General features: G+C 39.8%; 2 protein-coding genes across 15 annotated transcripts in view; both read left to right on the top strand.

Annotated features, from left to right (window-relative positions):
• Nucleotides 1–4,078, top strand: part of CHD9 (chromodomain helicase DNA binding protein 9) — a 232,851-nt gene extending 228,773 nt beyond the window's left edge. For all 10 annotated transcript variants that reach the window (XM_042970467.1, XM_042970466.1, XM_042970469.1 and 7 more), the window contains one exon: nt 581–4,078. In XM_042970467.1, the coding sequence (XP_042826401.1) occupies nt 581–1,459 (879 nt within the window). In that variant the 3' untranslated portion in view covers nt 1,460–4,078. The remainder of the gene's footprint in view (nt 1–580) is intronic.
• A 17,727-nt stretch (nt 4,079–21,805) lies between these two features.
• RBL2 (RB transcriptional corepressor like 2) overlaps nt 21,806–22,551 on the top strand; it is a 62,814-nt gene continuing 62,068 nt past the window's right edge. For 4 of the 5 annotated variants that reach the window (XM_042970524.1, XM_042970523.1, XM_042970522.1 and 1 more), the window contains exon 1: nt 21,808–22,140. In XM_042970524.1, the coding sequence (XP_042826458.1) occupies nt 21,901–22,140 (240 nt within the window). In that variant the 5' untranslated portion in view covers nt 21,808–21,900. Of the gene's footprint in view, nt 22,141–22,551 lie in introns of all 5 variants that reach the window. The other variant, XM_042970526.1, reaches the window with a different exon arrangement.

The raw sequence follows: 22,551 nt of genomic DNA on the forward strand, positions 1-22,551 counted from the left end.
CTCTTGGACAATGCTGGTCTAGAGATTCTAAACTCCTATGACTTCTAAGAGTTTCTAAGCCCAGAGTCATGGGAGAATCACTTGAGTATCTTTTTCAGCGTGGCTGTGGCTCTCCCTCCCTATTCCCAAAGTGACAGAAGATTTGCATGAAGCCTCTCATTTAACCTTTTACTTACTTTCTCTGTCCTTTTCCTTATCGTTCTTCTAGACTGCAGGAGAGGCACTTCTTTATTAGTCTCTTAGAGTCATTGGTGATGTGAGACATGTAAAGGTGTGGAAGCAACCCTCATGAAAAAATGTCTTTGGACCTTCTTTTTTCCAGAACTGTTGCACAAATGTGTGCCTCACAGTGTGGAAGAAAGCTAGAGGCCTCCTTCTGCTCTCTTGCCCTGTGAAAAAAATGATAAGTGGACGAACTATTTCAGGCCACCACTTATAATGTGAAATTAGGCTATGTCTTTCATAATTGATTATGTTCTATCAGCACAGACTTAAGTTTCTGAGTAATTATGGATTTCATTTGATAGCCATTGATTTTATTTTAATACAGCTGTTGTTGCTGATTTTTTTTTTTTTTTAGGGGTTTCTTCCAGAAAGTATGTATGAGCGTATTCTCACTGGTCCCGTTGTGAGAGAGGAGGTCAGCAGGCGGGGGCGGCGGCCCAAAAGTGGAATTGCGAAGGCCACGGCAGCGGCCACAGCTACAACTGCCAGCGGTGTTTCAGGCAATCCTTTGTCGGCCAATGGATTACTTCCAGGTGTGGATCTCACAACTCTTCAGGCCTTACAGCAAAACCTACAAAACTTGCAGTCACTGCAAGTCACTGCAGGGCTGATGGGAATGCCTGCCGGCCTTTCTTCTGGAGGAGAAGCTAAAAACGTGGCTGCCATGTTCCCCATGCTGCTGTCAGGAATGACTGGATTACCAAATCTGCTGGGCATGGGAGGGCTCCTGACAAAGCCTACCGAATCTGGAACAGAGGAAAAAAAGGGAAATGACCCTAAGGAGCTAGAAGGAAAAAAAGAAAGGACAGAGAGTCAAAATTCAGAGAACGGGGGAGAAAACTCTGTGTCAAGTTCTCCTTCGACATCGTCTACTGCTGCATTAAATACAGCTGCAGCTGCCAACCCGTTAGCTCTTAACCCACTCCTACTCTCCAATATACTTTATCCAGGGATGCTTCTCACTCCAGGCCTTAATCTTCATATTCCAACTTTGTCCCAGTCCAATACTTTTGATGTACAGAAAAACAAAAACAGTGACTTAGGCTCATCTAAGTCCATAGAAGTCAAGGAGGAGGATTCCAGAGTTAGAGATCAGGAAGACAAAGGAGGAACTGAACCCAGTCCTCTCAACGAAAACAGCACAGATGAGGGTTCAGAGAAAGCCGATGCTTCATCTGGATCTGATAGTACATCGTCATCATCCGAGGATTCAGATTCTAGTAATGAAGACTGATTCCCAGACTGCACTTAAATTATGAACTGATTTTGGATTTTTTTCTTTAATTATTAATTGTAAATACCCCAGTGTTGAGTGCATCAATAACTTACTGACCGAACATTTCAGTTCTTTGTTTAGAAGTGCAAACTGCTTTCAGAGACGTTTTGCATGTAATATTTCTTAAAATTCCTAAGTTTCTGAACTCGTATGTACTATCAAATACATAAAGGTGTAAAATTGCAACAAAAGGCATTATAATTTTGTTGGGGGTTAATTTTATGAAAATGATGCTCAATAAGAGTTGTATATTTAATATATTTGCAGTGAACACAGAATACTTTATGCATATTACTGATTTAATTTGAATATAGTTTTACAGCCTCCTTGACACCTATAATTTACAGATCAAAACTCAGCAATAATTTGGGCAGCTAATGAATGTCATGAAAGCTGTAGAATCTACATCGCCATCCATTGCTTTAATTACATGAAAATGCTCTAGTGTTGTGACGCACTGCTGATGCTTCCAATTCAGGTACAAGTGTGTTTTCAAGAAGAAATAAGTTTCCCAATCAGCCAATTTAACTGGCTACCTGTTACCTCAGCTGAGTTAGTTTAGGAAGTTTACATTCGTTTCTAATTCTATACTTGTTTTCAGGGGTTTTTTAAACACATCCTATATATCATGTTAATCTGGCAAGAACTGTGACTTGCTTTTTGCTGAGCTTAACTCTGCTGTCGGTAAAATCAAGTCATAAAATAATCCTGTGTCACGTGACTTTGGCACCCTCTAGACATACTTAGTTTCACTTTTTCCAAGTTTGGCCTCCTCTTAGAAATAATTATGTCTCAGATGAGTAATGTCTGTTTCCAGGGTTCAGAAAAGGCAAACTCATGAAATGCCACTGAAAAGAACTTTCAACACAGCATACTTCATGTAAAAGAAATTGTTTGTTTGCTTTATTTGTGTAGATTTCTATTTGTGTTTTATGTCATGGAAATATTCCAGAATTAACAGAGGATAGTGGTAAAGTAATATGCAGAACACTCTGAATTCATTTTGAGTTTCTAGGTAGAAGCAGATGAAATGTTGCCCAGAATCAGTGTTGGGTTATCAGTTTATATTAAATATACTGAGTTGGCCCATTTTGAATATGCACTTTGAATAATCTCAAAAAATATATACAAGTTATACCTGTAAACCACAAAAACGAAGCCCAAGGCTTCTGATCAATTTCTTAGAACCCTTTATCATGCAAAATCTGTCTGATATTTGATTTGTGATACAGTTTCTCCTGCTAAAGCTGCTATTCCGACAAGATGGAGAGGTCCAGTTTCACTTTCATATACATTTAAAACAATTAGAACTGAATTGGAGTAAAATATCATTTACATCCTAAGGAGAGAAAGATGTTAGCATTTTCTGGTACTTGAATAAGTCAGTGATAAAGTTTGCGAGGGGATAAATTTAGGGGGAAAAAGTACCCCACTTCTCTCCCAGAGGAAAAAAATAACTTTCAGTGCGTTTTGATAAAACTCTGTTGTTTTGTCATGAACCCAGCAATTATATTGGATTTTCCAAGATCTTTACCAGTAAATTATGTTTCTGTGTGTAAAATAACTAACCCCTTATTAGAGAGACAGTGTTACATGTATTTACAAAATCATATAACTTCCATTGGGATTGTATTGATTTTTGTATTTTCCCCAAAATAGTGCTTTGCATTGATAGTCCTTTATGCAATGTCTTAGCAATAGTCACTCTAATGCCCATCCAGGAGAAGTGGGTAGTAATTCTTCATCATGAAAATGATATATTACATATTTAGTATGTTCCCTTTGCAGTATTGCACTTTTGTTTAACTAGAATACACCTATGAGATAGCCAAAGTTTCTCAAACACAGTTAACCTGGTTTGCCGGTGAAAGTATTTCAACAGCATCCACATTTCCCCCTCTCTCCCTCTAGTTCTACCCACATGATCTTTATTCCTTTCTTTCCCCAATTAAAAAATAAAAGGAAAAAAAAAAAAGCCCTAGATCTTATCACTAAAAATCTAATTTATATCAAATTTATGAGATAAAGTATTTTCCTAATTACGGTCAAATGAATTTGGTTAACATCTTAGTGATTCTCTTTCTATGTAATAAGGCAATTTGCAGTTTTCAAAGCATTAATACTAACTTTAAATGTTCTCTTGGGTTTCAAGACACTTCTACTTAGTATTGATTGGGGAAAAGTCGTCCAGCTATCAGCTTAAAAAAAAATGCATAAATATGGTTGTGTAAAGTTAAGGGTTATAAGGAAAAAAAAAATCAGTAGAATTCCATAATACTAAAGTTGCAGTTGAAAGGATATCCAAGTATGTGTTGGTAGTTACTAAAAGAATTATAGCTGTTATTGCCTTGTATTTATAGCTCTTGTTTCAGGTTTCATGATTCAAGTCTTAGTCTAATTTTTCTTTTGGACATTTGCAATATTTACCAGTTGTGTTTTGTGTAGTCTGAATTTGCTTTCTGTAGTTGAGCAAACGTCTTAAAAAGTCATTTGTAATTTATTAAATTACTTTCTATGATGTTCTATAGAGCAAATGGAAGTTTAATTATTTTTTATTAAACATATTCTTTGACTACCCATGATGTCAGCCTCTGTACATGACAATACTCCTTTTTTTTAAATTGACTTTTGTATATAATTGATCTTAATCCAGTTATAAAAGAAACCATAGTCCTAAATCTTTAAAAGAAAAGGATACTTTGGAAGAATTTTTAAAAGGAGAAGTTGGCTATAATTATATCCACAATATCGTTATTTCCTTAAGTTTTCTTCCCATGACCTTTAAAAAAAAAGTCCAGAAAGACTCAGAGCTATACCTAACCTCTTCACGGAGTACGTTTTGGAAATCAGTAATTATTTTTTTTTTTCCCTTGTTCTGAAGAGTCTTTCCTAATTCATCATGATTGTTTTGGTGTTTTTATAAACATGAAAGAAATTTAGTTTTCCTCTAATTAGAAAAGTAGAACAGTAGAGTCTCATCATACACTCATTTAACTTGGAAGCCATTCAACTATACTTTCATGCTTAGAAAACCCTTCTTTTTCTTTTCTGTACAATGTAGCATGTAAACAAACCCAAGCCAACTGCTTCCTCTAGTGCTTATCAGAGGAACAGTAATCTACACAGTGCTAGAGGAAGAATTGGCTATGTTAGATGTTTTGGGGAGACAATACACTATGTACAAAACGGTATGTTCTGTATTTTGTGAGCTATAGGAGGGAGAGTGATTGTTGACTACAAGTAATGTTCACCTTAACAAATTTAGAACTTAGTCTCTACGTAAATACAATTCCAGTACATAAGCTATTTATTTTAAAATGCAGGAAAGCACAAAGAAATATATTTAAATCGTCATAAACCCACCCCAAGATAAATGCTGTTCATACAGATACCCAACGTGCTTAATATGTATGTTACATACATGTAGTGGGTTGAATCGTGTCCAACAAAAATTTATGTCAAGCCCAAACCTCCAGAATGTGACCTTATTTGGAAATAGGGTCCTGGCAGATGTAATTAGTTAAGATGCAGTTATACTAGATTAGGGTGGGCCCTAAATCCAATGACTGGTTCCTTATAAGAAGAGGAGAGGACACAGAGACAAAGGGAAGAAGGCTATAAGACAACAAGCAGAGACGAGTGACACTACTACCAGCCAAGGAACACCAAGGAATGTCAGCCACCACCGGAAGCTGGGAGAGCGGCATGGAACAGATTTTGCTTCAGAGCCTCCAGAAGGAAGCGACGCGGCCAACACCTTGATTTTGGACTTCGGGCCTGAATTGTGGGAGAATAAATTTCTGTTGTTTTAAGCCACCCCGTTTGTGGTAATTTGTTATGGTAGCCCTAGGAAACTTACACACTTTCATATTAAATCAGTATTATATTTACTGTTCTGCCCTTAATATACTGACCTATGTCAATAAGTACCCTGTGTTGTGATATTTAACACCTAGTATTGTCTCCTACAGATGGAATTTATTTAACCATGTACGTACAAGTGGACGTTCAAGTTTATAAATGCATCTTTGGCATCCACCCCTGTGACTTCCTTAATCCCTAGAAGTGAAAATACTTCCTCTGTTCTTGAGGATTTTGATTTGTGTTGCCAAGTTTACAATGATGCCATTAGTAGCAACTTATACTACCACAGCAGCATGTATTTTGTGCGTGCTCACCCCAAAATCTTACCAATACTGTGTATTGTCTTTTGAAGTAATCTTTGCCAAATTAATAGGCAAAAATAACATCTTGATGAATTTTTAAATTATTCTTCCCTTTTCTTACTAAAAAAAAAAAAAAATAAGACGTACATATTCTAGAGAATTTGGGGGGTGGGGGCTCGGGGAGGAGGAGTTGGGGAAGCACAAAGTAAACCAAGACTCCCATAATGTTAAATGCTCAGAGATAAAACTGTTAAGCTTTGGGTCATTTTTCTTTGCATATACATATATATTATTTTAATAAGAATGGAGTTATACTGTACATACCATTGTGTAACTTTTTTCGTTTATTATATCATGATAATTTTTCCATGTCATTAAAGAATCTTCCACAGCATTTTTAAGGACTTTCTCATTCCACTATATAGATGGAACGTAACTTATTTAATGCCCAATTATTGAGCATTGAGATGTTTTTCAGTTTGGGACTACTTAAACAATGGTACGTTTGTAGTTAAGTCTTTTCAAATACTTAGATTTTTTCATTAGAATAAATACCTAGGCATGAAATAGTTATGTTTGAGTTTTAAGACCAGGCAGACTGTATTATTTTCTACCCCAACAACAGACCATGAAACTACTTCCTTTCCCCATGTCTCTTTAGCTAACCCTGGGCATTAGAATATTTTTTAATCTTTGCCAATTTGATAGACATTTAGTTCATATTTCTTTGATTATTAGTAATATAAAGTCTTTCATATCTCTTCATAAGGCCATTTGTATTTTGTGCATTAACTGTCCTTGTTCTCTCTGCAATACCTGTTATACAAGTGGTAAATATTTTTCTCAATTTGCCTGTGAATTTTGTCGGTTTTTTTTAATGTGAAAGTTTCACATGTTTATGTGGTCATGTAGATACTCCATTTCTTCATGTTTTAAGTTTCTGGTATTTTTCCACAGAAAAATCTTTTCACACCCAAATTCTGTACATGTTTGCTTTTTTTAATATTTAGTGCCTTAATTATTATGCATTGTCCCAGCATTATTTAGTATATAGTGACATGCCTGCATTGATCGTAATCTAAATCATGTTAATGTGAATTATTTAGATATATATGAATTACTTAGATTGTATCATAAATATGCATGATATATCTATAATATATCATGTAAACAGTAAATATAAGAAAACTGGAGTGGCTGTACTCATAAAAGATAAACTTTAAAACAAATGTTGCTAGAAATGAATGAGAATATTTTATAATGATTTAAGGGTCATTCTATCAGGAAAATATAACACTTTTATAGGCACTTAACAGAGCCATAAAATACATGCAGCAAAAAAGTAACAAAATTGAAAGGAAAAATAACTCCTAGATAATAGTTGAAGACTTCAGCTTCCCACTTTGAATAACAGTAGAACAAATAGGCAAACAGTCAACAAGAAAACAAGATTTGAACAACACAGTAAAATAGCTAGACCTAAGAAGCATTTGTGGAACACATCACCAAATAATAGGGAAAAAAAATTCTTCTAAGGCACATAAGACCATTCTCCAAGATAGACCATGGAACAAGTCAAATTTTGGAAATAGGTAATTATACAAAGTAGCCACAATAGAATGAAGTTTGAAGTCAGAAAGTGTGGATATTCACAACTATGTACAAGTTAACACACTCCTAAATAACCAATGAGTCCTAGAAATCTCAATCTCAAAGGAAGTTAGAAAATATTTTGAGATACGTGAAAACAAATACACAACATATGAGATGCAGCCCAAATGATGCATAAAAGGAAATCTGTAAGTGTAAATGTCTACATTAAGAAAAAAATCTCAGTGCACTTGGGTGCCTCAGTCAGGTGAGTGACATTTAGAAGGGGAGAGTGGCAGAGGGGTGAGAGAATCCCAAGCAAGGCACATGCTCAGCGCAGAGCCTGCCACAGGGCTGGATCCCATGATCCTGGGATCATGAACTGAGCCAAAATCAAGAGACAGATGCTCAACTAACTTAGCCACCCAGGTCCCTTGATCTTTGGACTCTTGATCTCAGTTCAGGTCATGAGTTCAAGCCTTGCACTGGACTCCACACTGGGCATACAGTCTACTTTAAAAAAAAAAAAAAAGAAGAAGAAGAAGAAGAAAAGAAAAAAGATAGCACATCCAAAAGGTAGTTCTTTTAAAAGACCCACAAAATTGACAAACCTTCAGCTAGACTGGCCAGTAAAAAAAGAGAAGCATCAAATGACTAGATTCAAAAATGAAAGCGGACATTCCTACCATCCTTCCAGAAATAAAAAGGATCATAAGGGAACATTATGAATAATTGTATTCCAATAAATTAGATAAACCTGGATGAAATGACAAATTCTGAGACACAAACTAGTGAAACAATCAAGAAAAAATAGAGGCGCGCCTGGATAGCTCAATCATTTAAGTGTCCAACTTCGGCTTGGGTCATGGTCTCATGGTTCATGGGTTCGAGCCCGCGTCGGGCTCTGTGCTATCAGCTCAGAGCCTGGAGCCTGCTTTAGATTCTGTGTCTCCCTCTCTCTGCCCCTCTCCCACTGTGTTCTGTCTCTCTCAAAAATGAATAATAAGAAATTTGAAAAAAATAGAGACTATAACAAAATAAAGAGTATAATAAATTAACAGATTAAATTACTAACAACAACAATGACGAAAAACATGATAAAATCCCTGGATGAGGTGGTCACTCTGACAGGAGGGGGGAAAAAGCACTTATTCATCACATATTCTTCCAAAAATGGGAGAGCAAATATTTCCCATTTTGTTTTATGAGGACAGTATCATCCTGATACAAAAGCCAAAGACACCACAAGGAAACTGCCAATCGATAACCCATAGGACTATAAAATGCAAAGTTTTTCAACAAATTATTAGCAAACTTAATCTAGCAACATATGAAAAAGATTATACACCATGACCAAGTTGGATTTATCCCAGGATTACAAAATTGGTTCAACATACAAGAAACAATCGATGTACTATTAACAGAAAAAAGCAGGGGGGGGGGGAGCACATAATTATAATTATCTCAATAGATGCAGAAAAAAACATTTTGTGAAATCCAATACCCTATTATGATTTAAAAACAAACAAATGAAAAGGGTGGGGATAGAAGAGAACTGTCTCCACCTGATAAAGAGCATCTATAAAAAACCAACAACTAACATCATACTTAATAGTTAAAGACTGAATATTTTCTTTTTTTATTTTTTTAACGTTTATTTATTATTGAGAGACAGAGAGACACAGAGCGTGAGCAAGGGAGGAGCAGAAAGAGGGGGAGACACAGAATCTGAAGCAGGCTCCAGGCTCTGAGCTGTCAGCACAGAGCCCGAATCGGTCTTGAACTCACGAACCGCGACATCATGACCTGAGCTGAAGTTGGACGCTTAACAAACTGAGCCACCGGGAACCCCCAAAACTAGACTCTTGATCACTCCTCTCCATACCTTTAGTTGCTCAGATCTAACATCTGTGTCATCCTTAACACCCCCCCACCCCCGCCAGCCGATCCCCAGTATCCAAGCCATTAACAAATCTGTTCTGTATTCCCATTTTCTAGGTAAAGGGAATGGATTAAACATATCCATATAATTCTGCATTCTCAAAAAATCCACTAAACTGTGGTAAAGGGAATTCTGTCTTTCTTTCTTTCCTTCTTTCTTTCTCTTTCTTTCTTTCTTTTTTTCAAGTAGGCTGCACACCCAGCAAAGAGCCCAGTGTGGGGCTTGAACTCATGACCTTGATATCAAGACCTGAGCTGAGATCAAGAGTCCAATACTTGAGGGGCACCTGGGTGGCTCAGTCAGTTAAGCATCCTGACTTCGGCCCAGGTCATGATCTCAAAGTTTGTGAGTTCAAGCCCCGCATCAGGCTCTGTGCTGACAGCTCAGAGCCTGCAGCCTGCTTCAGATTCTGTGTGTCCCTCTCTTCTGCCCCTGACCAACTCATGCTCTGTCTCTCTCTCTCTCAAAAATAAAAAAATAAAATAAACATTAAAAAAAAAAGAGTCCGATACTTGAGCCAAAAAGGGAATTATTTTAAAAGACAAACCCATAATACAGGGAGAATAGGGGAAAAAACAAAAACAACTGTGAAATTTTGGAAACTGAAGCAGACCAGTGAAAATTGACAAGTCTCCAAAAAAGCTGAATTCCAAATTGGCAGGAAGAAAAGCTGAAAACCGAGAGCTCCTTTCTGTTTACTGAATGGGATGCTGCCAGATTCATGCATTGCTTAAAGAAGGTAATTAGTTGTGAAAGAGGAGAAGGAAGGAAGGAAGGAAGGAAGGAAGGTGAAAAAGAAGGAAAACAAGAAGAGAAAAGAAAAAGAAAAAAGAAAGGGAAGACGAAAACTAATCCAAGTTGCATTTCTGGATCCTGAAAAGATTTAGGAACTAGCAGCACTGAATTCATCTATAACCAAGGATGAAAGATCAGCTACTAACGGAAAAAATGAAAGTCCTTGGATCCCTCCCCACTCATTGCCACTGACTGTCCTTCTCTCCTCTTCACAGGGGTCTCGAGGCCTATTACATGGAAACTGTTTCTGCACGGGGGTGGTGTGGGGCTCCTGGCACAGGCAAGGACGTGGGTACCATATGGAAATAAAAGGATTAAGTGACTGATTCTAAAGCCTAATTACCCTGAGCCATTTTCCCCCAGTTGGCTCCCAGAATTCTGGCATCCAAGATTTCTATTTTGCAGCCGGAGATTATAAGACAATTTGCTGAAGACTCTGACTAATTTTTTCCTGAGAAAATACTTCAAAAACTATTTTCAGGATAGTTCCCCAACAAATAACACCCTTTGATGACCGCACACAGTGTTTCTCAGTGGCGGGCAATTTTTCCTCCTCAGGGGACATTTGGCAATGTCTGGAGACATTTTTGGTGTCGCAGTTTGACAGTACGTGTGTGTCCCGCTGGCATCTGCTGGGTAGGTATCAGTGGTCCTGCTAAACATCTTACAGAGCATAGGACGGTCCCCACCTCCCACCCAACAACAAGGAATTATCAGGTGCAAAATGTCAGTAGCCCCAAGGTTGAAAAAACTGTCCTACAGTCATCAGGCTTCACTTATGTACTGAGAGCTTCCTATTAGCTTTAAAAAAAAAAAAAAAAGCTTTATTGAGATATTTATATACCATAAATCCACCTATTAAACACATACAATTCAATAGATTCTAATATATTTACAGTTATAGAATCACTACCATTATACAAACTTCAGAAGGTAAAGCCAGACCATGTCCCTAAGACCCTGTTCAGCATCCCTTCTCCTGGGAGCCTGTATCCAAGAAGGTAAGGCATCACTACCCTTTCCAGACACCACTATGCTTGTGCTGGAAAGTCCAAAATCTGCAGGTGGGCCAACAGGTTGAGGACCTAGGGAATAGCCAATGGTTTCTTCAATGGGTTAAAGTTCAAAGGCTGTCTCTAGCAGAACTCCCTTTTGCTTGGGGAGGTCAGTCTTTTTATTCTATTCAGGCTTTCAACTGATTGGATGAGTCCCACCCAGATTATGAAGGGCAATCTGCTTTACTCAAAGCACACTGATTTAAATGTAAATCTCATCCATAAACACCACACAGAATCAATGAATAATGTTTGGCCAAGTATCGAGGCACTATGGCCCAGCCAAGCTGACACACATAAAATTACCACCCCAGCTTCTATACTGAGAAGAAATTGATTTAGGAAGGACAGAAGCAGGGAGACCAGATGGGAGGAAATTGCAACAATGCTGGTAAGAGATGACGGAAGCTTGGGCCAGAGGATTGGCAATGGAAGAGGTGAGGAGTGGTTAGGTTTGAATAATTGAAGACTGCATTGAGAGAAATTGCAGATGAATTAAATGCAGAAGGTGAGAGAAAGGAATCAAAGATAACTCCAAAGTTTTTTGGCCTGATCCACTGGGAGAATGATGTTATCATTTTCTACAGGAAAAATGGAGACAGTGGGCTTAAGGCATGGCTTCAATGACATGAAGGATGAGGATCTGGTGGGCACAGTGGGCAGCTGACAGGACGCAGCCCCTGCTCCTGGCCTTGAAGTCTGAAGGATATAAGGACATGAGGAGGGTTCCAGAGGGCACAGCGAAAGGGTGGATGATAGGAGAGGAGAGGGAGATTTCATCCTGGCTGAAGTCACTCGGAGAGAGAGAGATTACTGGAAGGGTTTACACTTTTAATGATGGCAGAGGAAATCAATCTAATCAGCATGATCAGTCTTGTCTTGGGAGCAATGGGCTGAAAGTCCAGCTAAGTGTTTAAGTTCATTAATATTTATTGAACACCTATTAAGTGCTCAACACTGTAATACTGTTCTAAGTTTTAGGGATATGTGAGTGTCACTGCCGTCCTTAACCTAACACCTTAAGCAGCTTCACCTTTATTTTTTTCAAATGTTTATTTTTGAGAGAGAAAGTGCAAGTGAGGGAGGGGCAGAGAGAGAGAGAGAGGGAGACAGAGGATCAAAGCAAGCTCTGAGCTGTCAGCACAGAGCCCAGCTCAGGGCTGGAACTCACGAACCGTGAGATCATGACCTGAGCCAAAGTCAGATGCTTAACTGACTGAACCACCCAGGAGCCCCTGGGCTTCACCTTTAGAATCAAGTCCAAAAATCTTTCCTAGGTCTTTGACTTCATCCCTATCCACACATCATGGCTTTTCTTCTCCATCTTTTCACTTAAACCACATTCATATTCCTGCAATTCCCTGCACTACCCATGCCTTTTCCAGATTCAAGTTCTTTGTGTAAGCATTTTTTCTCCACCAGAAACCCACCCTTCTTCCCTTTCTCTAGCTATGATTTGGTATATGTATATAGAATAAAACCTTGGATTGCGAGTAACTTGTTCTGTGAGTGTTTCATGAGACAAGCAAACATTTCTAATAAATTTTAACCTGAAAAATAAGTGAGGTCTCACAATACAAGTACTACCTGACATCAAACGTCACTTGATCACAACTGAGCCAATGGTTTTTATTTCTCTGTCTCTCTGTCTCTGTCTCTCTTTCTCTCACTTGCTCACTCACTGTGGAATTGTGGGTGATTGTTTCCCATGCTCGGATGTGTCAGGCCATGGTGTTTGGCAGAAATCAGTGATCTTTCAGGACATTGGAAGGTGCCCGCGACTGGCAGTAGTGTATTTTTTGTCACTTCGAAGCACCGATGGACGGTCCTTTGCTTTTCCATACAAGAGTAAGCTTAGGAATTGTTGGCTTCCTTCTAGGTCAGGCTGCCTGCGGATATAGACCCTTTCCTCCGCCGCCTTATTGCCAGTTACATTAAGTACAGTAAATGACGAGTGTTTATTAATACTGTTCCGTCCTCAACATCTGTGCGAGCATATACAGTGGCCCCCATACAGAAGAAGATTCCACTGAGCCAACAGATAGCAGTGATTGCGTTAGTGATAGTGAAAGTCATCCTACACGGTAACCCTCCTCTCTCTGGTCTCCCTCACACCAGCCACGAAGGTTTTCCAAGGTAAGTGCCGGTTAATCTGTTTATTTTTCTTTATATTTTGTATTTTATTACTTTGTATTATATTACAGCATCGTAATCATTTTTATATGAATATTTTGGGGTTGTGGAATGAATCATCTGAGTTTCCATTATTTCTTATGGGGAAATTCGCTTTGATATACAAGTGCTTTGGATTGCAAACATGTTTCTGGAATGAATTATGCTTGCAAACCAAGGTTTTACCGTATTATGGAATGAGTAACACCATAAGCTTAGTTAACATCCCTAACCATACATAGTTACACTTTTTTTTAAAGATATCTCTTCAGGGGGGCACCTGTGTGGCTCAGTCGGTTGAGCATCTGACTCGATTTTGGCTCAGGTCACAATCCCAGGGTCGTGGGATTGAGCCCCCACACTGGGCTTCGTGCTGAGTGTGGAGCCTGCTTGGGATTCCCTTTGTTTCCCTCTCTGCCCCTCTCCCCTGCACGTATGCTCTCTCTCTCTCTCAAAAAAAAATTTTTTTTTACTTAAATTTTTACTTAAAATTTTAAGGTAAATAATTAAAATAAAGATTTCTCTTCAGGGAAATGGAAAGGAAGAATGGAAAGCCTTTGTCTACCTCCAAACACTCAGTCACCAGCACCCCAACCCCTGCACGTGTGCCTGCACACCACACACACAGACACACACGTGCCTGAGGTCTTCTGTCATGCACCCATAACTCCCTGAATTTCCTTTTCGTAACATATTTATACTTGACAATTGTTTGTTCTGTGTCTGTTTCCCCCATGAGACCACAAGCTCTTTGAGGACAGAGACCATGCTTGTCTCATTCACTACTGGATCCTCAGTTGTTAGCAAAATACTTGACATATAGTAGGTGGTCAGTAAACATTTGTTGAGTATTTGAAAGAATTGATGGTAGACTCCCTGGCTAAGTGAATAAATGAATGAATGAATGAATGAGTGATCAGACCCCAAGAAAACCTTTGAACATTGAAGATTGATTTTTAAAAAAGATTTTTTTAAAAGTTTATTTATTTATTTTGAGAGAATGCAAGCTTGAGCCAAGGAGGGGTACAGAAAGGGGCAGAGAAAGAATCCCAAGCAGGCTCTGCATTGTCAGTGCAGAGCCTGATTTGGGGTTCAAATTCACGAACCATGAGATCTGACTTGAGCCAAAATCAACAGACAGACGCTTAACTGGCTAGCCACCCAGGCGCCCCAAGATTGATTTCTTTTTAAATATGTTTTTTTTAATTGAGGTATAATTGACATATAACGTCCTATTATTTTAGGTGCGTAACATAAGGATTTGATATATGTGTATATTATGACAGCAAGTTTAATTAACATCCATAGCTGCACATAGTTACATTTTTTTTCTTGTGATGTGAACTGCTAAGATTTACTCTCTTAACAACTTTCAAATATACAATACAGTATTGTTAACATAGTCATCACGATGTACATTGCATCCCCAGGAATTATTTATTATTTATATATTTATATATTATATTATATAATTATATTATATATATTATATATTATTTATTTTAAATATAAATATAAATTATATTTATATTATAAAATATAAAATTTATAATATATATTATATTATATAATATATATTATATATTAATATTTATATAACTGGGTATTTGTATCTTTAGACCACCTTCACCCATTTTGCTCACTCCCTACCCGCTGCTTCTTGCAGCCACCAAGTTTTTTCTCTAATTTGTGAGTTTATTTGTTTTCAGATTTCACATATAAGTGAGATTATGTAGTACTTGTCTTTCTCCACCCTCTCAGCATAATGCCCTTAAGGGCCATCCATGTTGTTGCAAATGGCAGGATTTCCTTCTTTTTACGGCTGAATAATATTCCATCTTACATGTACATAGACATTTTCTTTATACATTCATCTATCGATGAACACTTAGGTCATTTTCATGTCTTGGCTATTGTAATTAATGCCGCAGTGAACGTGGGGGTGCAGATATCTCGTCAAGATCCTGATTTCAATTCCTTCAGATAAATACCCAGAAGTGGGATTGCTCATCATATGGTAGCTCTATTTTTAATTTTTTGAGGAACCCCCATTACTGTTTACCAAAGCCGCTGCACCATTTTACGTTCCCACCAACAGTGCGCAAGGGTTTCCTTTTCTCTACACCGTTGCAAGCACTTATTTCTTATCTTTTTGAGAATAGCCATTTTAACTGGCGTGCAGTGATATCTTGTGATTTTGATTTTCATTTCCCTGATGATTAATCATGTTGAGCACCTTTTCATATATTTGTTGGCCATTTGTATGTCCTCTTTGGAAAAACGTCTATTCAGATCCTCTATTTTTTACTGGAATTGTTTGTTTCTATTGAATTATATGAGTTCTTTATATATTTTGGATGTTAATCCCGTATCAGATATATGAATATGATTTGCAAAGATTTTCTCCCATTCCTTAGGTACCCTTTTCATTTTGTTTGTTTGTTTGTTTTGCTACACAGGAGCCTTTTAATTTGATGGTTTTTTTTATTTTGTTTTATTTTGTCACTTTTATTTTTGCTTTTGTTGCCTTTGCCTTTAGCTACAAATCCAGAAAATCATTGCCAAGACCAAAGTTGAGGTGATTACTACCTATGTTTTCCTCTAGGAGTTTTATGTTTTCAGGGCTTATGTCCAGGTCTTTAATACATTTTGAGTTGATTTTTGTGTATCATGTAAGATACACATGATCCACTTTAATTCTTCTGCATGTAGCCAACCAGTTTTCTCAACACTATTTATTGAATAGACTATCTTTCTCCCAATGTATATTCTTGGCTCCTTCGTTGTAAATTAATTGACCATAGATGTGTGGATTTATTTCTGGGGTTTCTATTTTGTTCATCGATCCATGTGTGTGTTTTTATGCCAATACTGTATTGTTTTGATTACTATTGTTTTGTATAGGAAATTAGGAAGTATGATGGCGCCAACTTTATTCTTCTTTCTCAAGGTTGCTTTGGTTTTGGGGGACCGTTTTTGGTCATGATTGATTTGTTTTTTTAAATACATATTTATTTTTGAGAGAGAGAGAGAGAGAGTACACAAGCGAGGGAGGGGCACACACACACACACACACACACACACATACAGAATCCAAAGCAGTCTTCAGGTTCTGAGCTGTCAGTACAGAGCCTGACATGGGGCTCGAACTCACAAACTGTGAGATCATGACCCGAGTCGAAATCAGATGCTCAACTGACTGAGCCACCCAGGTGTCCAGGTCAGGATTGATTTCTTAAACTGACTCAGTTAATGTCCATGCTCTTCTCTCAAAGCAAGGCCCTCATTCATGGCCTATTTGTCCTTAACTTGACATACGTTCCCAGCCACCTCAGTTACTGTTTGCAAGTACTCCTCCCCCCTCCCCCCGAAAAGAAAGGAGAACAAGGGTTATCAACAGGTCCTATGGTGACCTCAGTGAAAAGAAACATCTTATAACCTGAAAGCAAGAAGGAAGATGAAAATAAACAAAGCATTTGAAAACTCAGCAGTACAAACAGTGGAGGGTATGTAGCCCAGTACCTGCTCCACAGGCCTCATAGGCACCATGAGGCAATAATTGTTCATAATCGTTTATTGAAGGGTAACAGGACAGGTTTTATGTATTCCAGATTGCCAAGGCTTCCCCGTGTATCAGATGTAGTTTTCTTTTAATTTTTTTTTTTAACATTTATTTATTTTTGAGACACAGAGCGAGACAGAGCACGAGTAGGGGAGGGGCAGAGGGAGGGGGGCGGGACACAGAATCCAAAGCAGGCTTCAGGTTCTGAGTTGTCAGCACAGAGCTCCACGCGGGGCTCCAACTCACGGACTGCGAGATCATGACCTGAGCCACAGTCAGACGCTTAACCGACTGAGCCACTCAGGCGCCCCTCAATCTAGTTTTTGTAGTTTATGCTTGGATTGGGTTTTTGGCAGGCAGATTCTCATTCATAATGGGGAAAGTTGGTTTAAAGAAGAAGACCTGCTTGGCTTATAGTAGCAGCCCCTAAGGGACCCAAATACCTGACTAGAATTCATCAGGAATACAATGCTAGTTAACTCAGGTCTCCAGATGAGACTTTTCATATCCCAGCTGAAATAGAAAGCCGGCTCAGCCTTGCCTGAGTAGATAGCACCCCCGACTGGAAGGTGAAAACTAAGGGTTTTTGCTGGTACCAACACATGGTTCTTTGAACACTTCTGAAGACACGTAAACACAGTGCAAACACAGTGCAAACACAGTTCTGAAGACACGTAAACACAGTGCAAACACTGCTACCACAGTAGCAGTAACAGCCACCTGATCGCTCAATCTGAAAGGAAGACAACACTTCTAGCTTCAGACCATAGGACATATATTTAAAATGTTTTTCAGTATAAGAATAATGACATACAATATTCTATCAGTTTCAAGTGAACATCGTAGTGATTCAGTATTTAATACATTAGCAAAGGGTCCTCATGATGTCTAGTGACCATCTGTCACCATACAAAGGTATTAGAATATTATTGAGTATATTGCCTATGCAATACATTGCATCCCCATGACTTATTTACTTTGTAACTGGAAGTTTGTACCACTTAATCCCCAAACTTAAATTTCAGTGTGGGTGGGAATGTAAAATGATAGAGCCACTTTAGAAAAAAAAATTGGCAGTTTCTTATACAGTTTGCTGTGTACCGTATAACCCAGTAATACCATTCCGTTTTGTCTGCTAGGTTGACTCCTCCCTCTTTGTTCACATGGCCTTTCTTCAGTCTGTGCATGTGGCTTTCTTACAAGGCCACACATTTTATAACCTCATTTAACCTTAATCACCGGCTACAAGCCCTATCTCCAAATACAATCACATTGGGGGTTAGGACTTCAGCATATGAACTGGGGAAGAACACAAACTTTCTGTCCAGAGCACACTCCTAGGTATTTACCCCAGAGTCATGAAAAACTTGTGCTACACAAAACCGTTTACATAAATGTTATGGTAGCTTTTCTCATAACCGCCCCCAAATGGAAACAACCAAGATGTCTTCAGACGTCTTCAACTTTTGAATGAATAAATAAACTTGGAGACATTCATACAGTAGAATACTACTTATCAATAAAGGAACAAACTACCGGCACATGCAACAACTTGGAGAAATCTAAAAGACATTATGCTAAATTGAAAGATGTCAGGCTCAAAGGCTACTTATTGTGTGATTCCACTTACATGACCTTTTGGAAAATAGAAAGATCTATGGGGACAGAAAATTGGTCCGTGTTTTCTAGGGGCTACTTGATGAGGGCTTTACTATAAAGGGGCAGTAGGAAACTTTTCAGGTGATGGAAATGTTCTATAGTTTCATTGTGGTGAACACAACTATATGTATTGGTCAAAATTCATAGAACTGTATACACTTACAAGAGTGAATTTTACTGCATGCAAATTATGGCTCAATGAATCTTCCATAAAAGAATAAACAGAAGGATACTTGAAAAAATTCATTTGTATGTATGGTCTTCCTAAAAGTAAATATGAAAGAAACAATAAAGAACTTTCAAGCACAAAACATATTAGGATAAAATTTTGTTGGGATGGGAATATGAGGTAAAGGAGAGAAAAGAACAGTATAAACTTTCTAATTGTTAAAGAGAAGTTTTGTTCATGTATTTTTAAATGTTTATTTATTTTGAGAGAGAGAGAGTTTGTGTGCAAGCAGAGGAGGGGCAGAGAGAGAGAGAGAGAGAGAGAGAGAATTCCAAACTGCTCCATGCAGTGAGGGCAGAGCCCAGAGTGGGGCTCAAACCCACAAACTGTGAGATCATGACCTGACCTGAAATTAAGAGTCAAATGCTTAACTAGCTGAGCCACCCAGGCGTCCCTTGTTCATGTGTTTTTATTTTTATTTTTATTTAAAAAAAATTTTTTTTTCAACGTTTTTTATTTATTTTTGGGACAGAGAGAGACAGAGCATGAACGGGGGAGGGGCAGAGAGAGAGGGAGACACAGAATCGGAAACAGGCTCCAGGCTCCGAGCCATCAGCCCAGAGCCTGACGCGGGGCTCGAACTCACAGACCGCGAGATCGTGACCTGGCTGAAGTCGGACGCTTAACCGACTGCACCACCCAGGCACCCCTGTTCATGTGTTTTTAAAGTGGATGCTAGTGAGTATAAATTGTTATGATACATACAGTCCATTGGATATGTTTAACGATTAGTAACAGTTTTATTTTAAAAGGTTTATAGTTACATGTTTGATATTACACCTGATCAAACTTTTAATGAAATGTCTTATATGTCAACCTTAAAATATGCTAGAAGGTAATCCTTTTGGGAGGACATGATCAAAAAGTTTCAAGATCACACACACATTATTTAAACATTTTTAGTGTTTATTATTTATTTTTGAAAGAGACAGCATGAGCAGGGGAGGGGCAGAGAGAGAGAGGGAGACACAGAATCTGAAGAAGGCTCCAGGCTCTGAGCTGTCAGCACAGAGCCCGACGTGGGGCTTGAACCCACGAACTGTGAGATCATGACCTGAGACGAAGTTGATCGCTTAACTGACTGACCCACTCAGGCGCCCCAACACACACCCATTTTTGTCACATAAAAGCTTATGCGAAGTTTCTCAGTTAAGTCATGTATTTTAAGGTCATATACACAATGCAAAAATAAAGGTTATTTTTAGATGACTGGTATTTATGATCTTTGAAATTCTATTGGGCTATTAGATCACAGCATAAGTAAGGATGTTACCCGTGCAACATTGAGGAGTCAATAGAAACAATCGATAGGTACATGTCTTATATTTCATAGGTGTTTGCTTATTGCTGCATAACAAGCCATCCTCAAACTTTGTGACTTGAAAGAATAATAATCATTTCTTTTGCACACAAATATGCCATTGGGTAGAACTGGGTAGGGATCAGAGGCAAGGTTCATCTTTGCTCCGTGCAGCATGAGCTGGACAGTTGACTGAAGGCTGGACGATCTACTTTCACCACTGGCTCATTCAGTATGGCTGGGGCTGAAGGCCAGGGGCCTCAGGTCCTTTGCACACGGCAGAACTTTTCTCCAAACCTCTACACTATGAGATGACCACACTAGAGCATAGCTTCCAGTAGCATCAGGCTGTGCCCTAGGATGACTCCAGTACTGCATTAAAATGCCTGTCTGAGAAAACTCAAGGCTCCCAGTGTTTATCATTTGTTCTAGCCAAAACCTGATGGTAGGTCCCAGACCTCCCTTTTCTTATACCATTTACCCAAAAGGGCTTACAACGGTGACTCCTTCTTCTGTCCCTTTCAGATGTGTATGTATCTCTTGCCATTTGAAGTGTCTTTCTCAATGATCTGAGAGCCATATAGGGCCTCTGTCTCCTAGTCTCTGTAGGGAAAAAAAGAATCCTAACTTCAATAAATCGCCTGCTGGCAGCTACAGCTGGCCTGATCACATTTACACTCACCAAACCTTTGTAATTTTTTGGTTCAGCTCCACTCTCTCCCCTCTCTACTCCTTCATTCACACTTTAAATCGTCCAGTCACTTCTGCATAGATGGGAACGGAGTTCAGCTCTTTACCTTACTGTCAATAGTGTCTGAATAAAATCTGTTTTACCCCTTTAACTAACGCCTGGCTTTGTCTACCACTGATAAGAGGCTTCTCCAAGTGACCTGGGCTTCTTCACAGTGTGGTGGCTGGGTTCAAAGTGTCAATGAAGACAGAAGGAAGTGATCCCATTGCAGACAGCAATGTGTTATTGGCTCCTCAAACATAAAAATGTTTTACACCATGGGGGCGCTTGGCTGGTTAGGCATCTGACTCTTGATTTCAGCTCAGGTCATGATCTCACTGTTTGTGAGATCAAGCCTGAAGTCAGGCTCTGCACTGGCAGCACGGGGCCTGCTTGGGACTCTCTCTCTCTCCCTCTCCCCTGCTCAGCCTCTATTTCTCTCTCTGCTTCTCAAAATAAATAGACATTTAAAATATGTTTTACACTATGCCCACTTACAAATCAAAAAGGATTGTTAATAAAGTGATTCAAGTCTACTATAGGTATGAAAGAGAAAGCAAAATAAAAATAAAGGAATAAAGTTAAGCCATTTGGGTGACTGAAGATAATACAAATGCATCACTTACAGAAAACATAAATTTGCCCTTTGGGAAATAAAAGAATTACTGCTTTTTAAAAAATCCAAAAATTATTTGAAAGGCTCACATAAAATTAAAACACAGGAAAGAACAAGAAATTAGGAGAGATGCTGAAATTTGAACTTAGGCAGACAGGCCGCCCTTGCTTGCTATTATCCCTATTTTTGAGATAAGGACACCCAGATATTGAGTATTCATTTTGGAGACACCTTGAACACTAAATCGTCACGAGTCGATGTTTTTTCTCTTCAATACGGTCCTGCTGAATGGTCCCAACATGGGGGCCTACTTAAAACGTAGCGAAGCCTGTTTTATTTTAGCCCAAGGAACACTACAGGAGTTTCTTTTTTAAATATGATTTTTGACCTCCGTGGGCTTCCGGCCCGAACTACACTTCCCAGCAGGCCGTGCTCAGAACTACGGGTGCCTACTTGAGGTCTGGCTTCCCTGGTGGCGGCGCAGTCGCCGTGCGGACGGCCGACGGGCGGGCGCTTCGCGGTTTGAATGGCTGCGGGCCCGGGCCCTCAGCTCACCTGAGGACCGGCCGCCCAGGGGTGCGCTATGCCGTCGGGAGGCGACCAGTCGCCGCCGCCGCCGCCTCCTCCTCCGGCGGCGGCAGCCTCGGATGAGGAGGAGGAAGACGACGGCGAGGCGGAGGACGCCGCGCAGCCGGCCCGCTCGCCGGCCCCTCAAACCCTGCAGCGGTTCGAAGAGCTGTGCAGCCGCCTCAACATGGACGAGGCGGCGCGGGCCGAGGCCTGGGACAGCTACCGGAACATGAGCGAGAGCTACACGCTGGAGGTGCGCCGCGGGGGAGGAGGCGAGGGGCTTCCCGGGCCTAGTCGCCGCGCCCCGCCGCGGGAATGGGCCCCTCCCCTCCCCGGGTCGGGCGCCCGGCGGGGACCCTGGGGCGGGCCCCGGGTCTCCGGTCCCCAGCCTGGAGGGCGGCGGGGATCCTCCCTGCGCGCCTTAGTCCTGGGGACCTGGCTGACGGCAGGCTCCTAGCGGCCCAGAAAGTGAACCCCGTCTCGCAGCTGTTCCCTTTCGGGTTCCGAGTGGGGGCCATTTCTTGCCCTAAAGTGGCATCGCGAGGCCGAGGTCGTGCCGGGGTCACGATCGCAAAGATACAACCACCTTGTCGGCCGAATGAACAGGTGCAGTTGTTACGACCGTCAGGAGAAGGGGAGGGGACTTGGCTGTGCTCCCACGGAG

The sequence above is a fragment of the Panthera tigris genome, chromosome E2 (genome assembly GCF_018350195.1).
Source record: "Panthera tigris isolate Pti1 chromosome E2, P.tigris_Pti1_mat1.1, whole genome shotgun sequence".
Taxonomy (NCBI): Eukaryota; Metazoa; Chordata; class Mammalia; order Carnivora; family Felidae; genus Panthera; species Panthera tigris.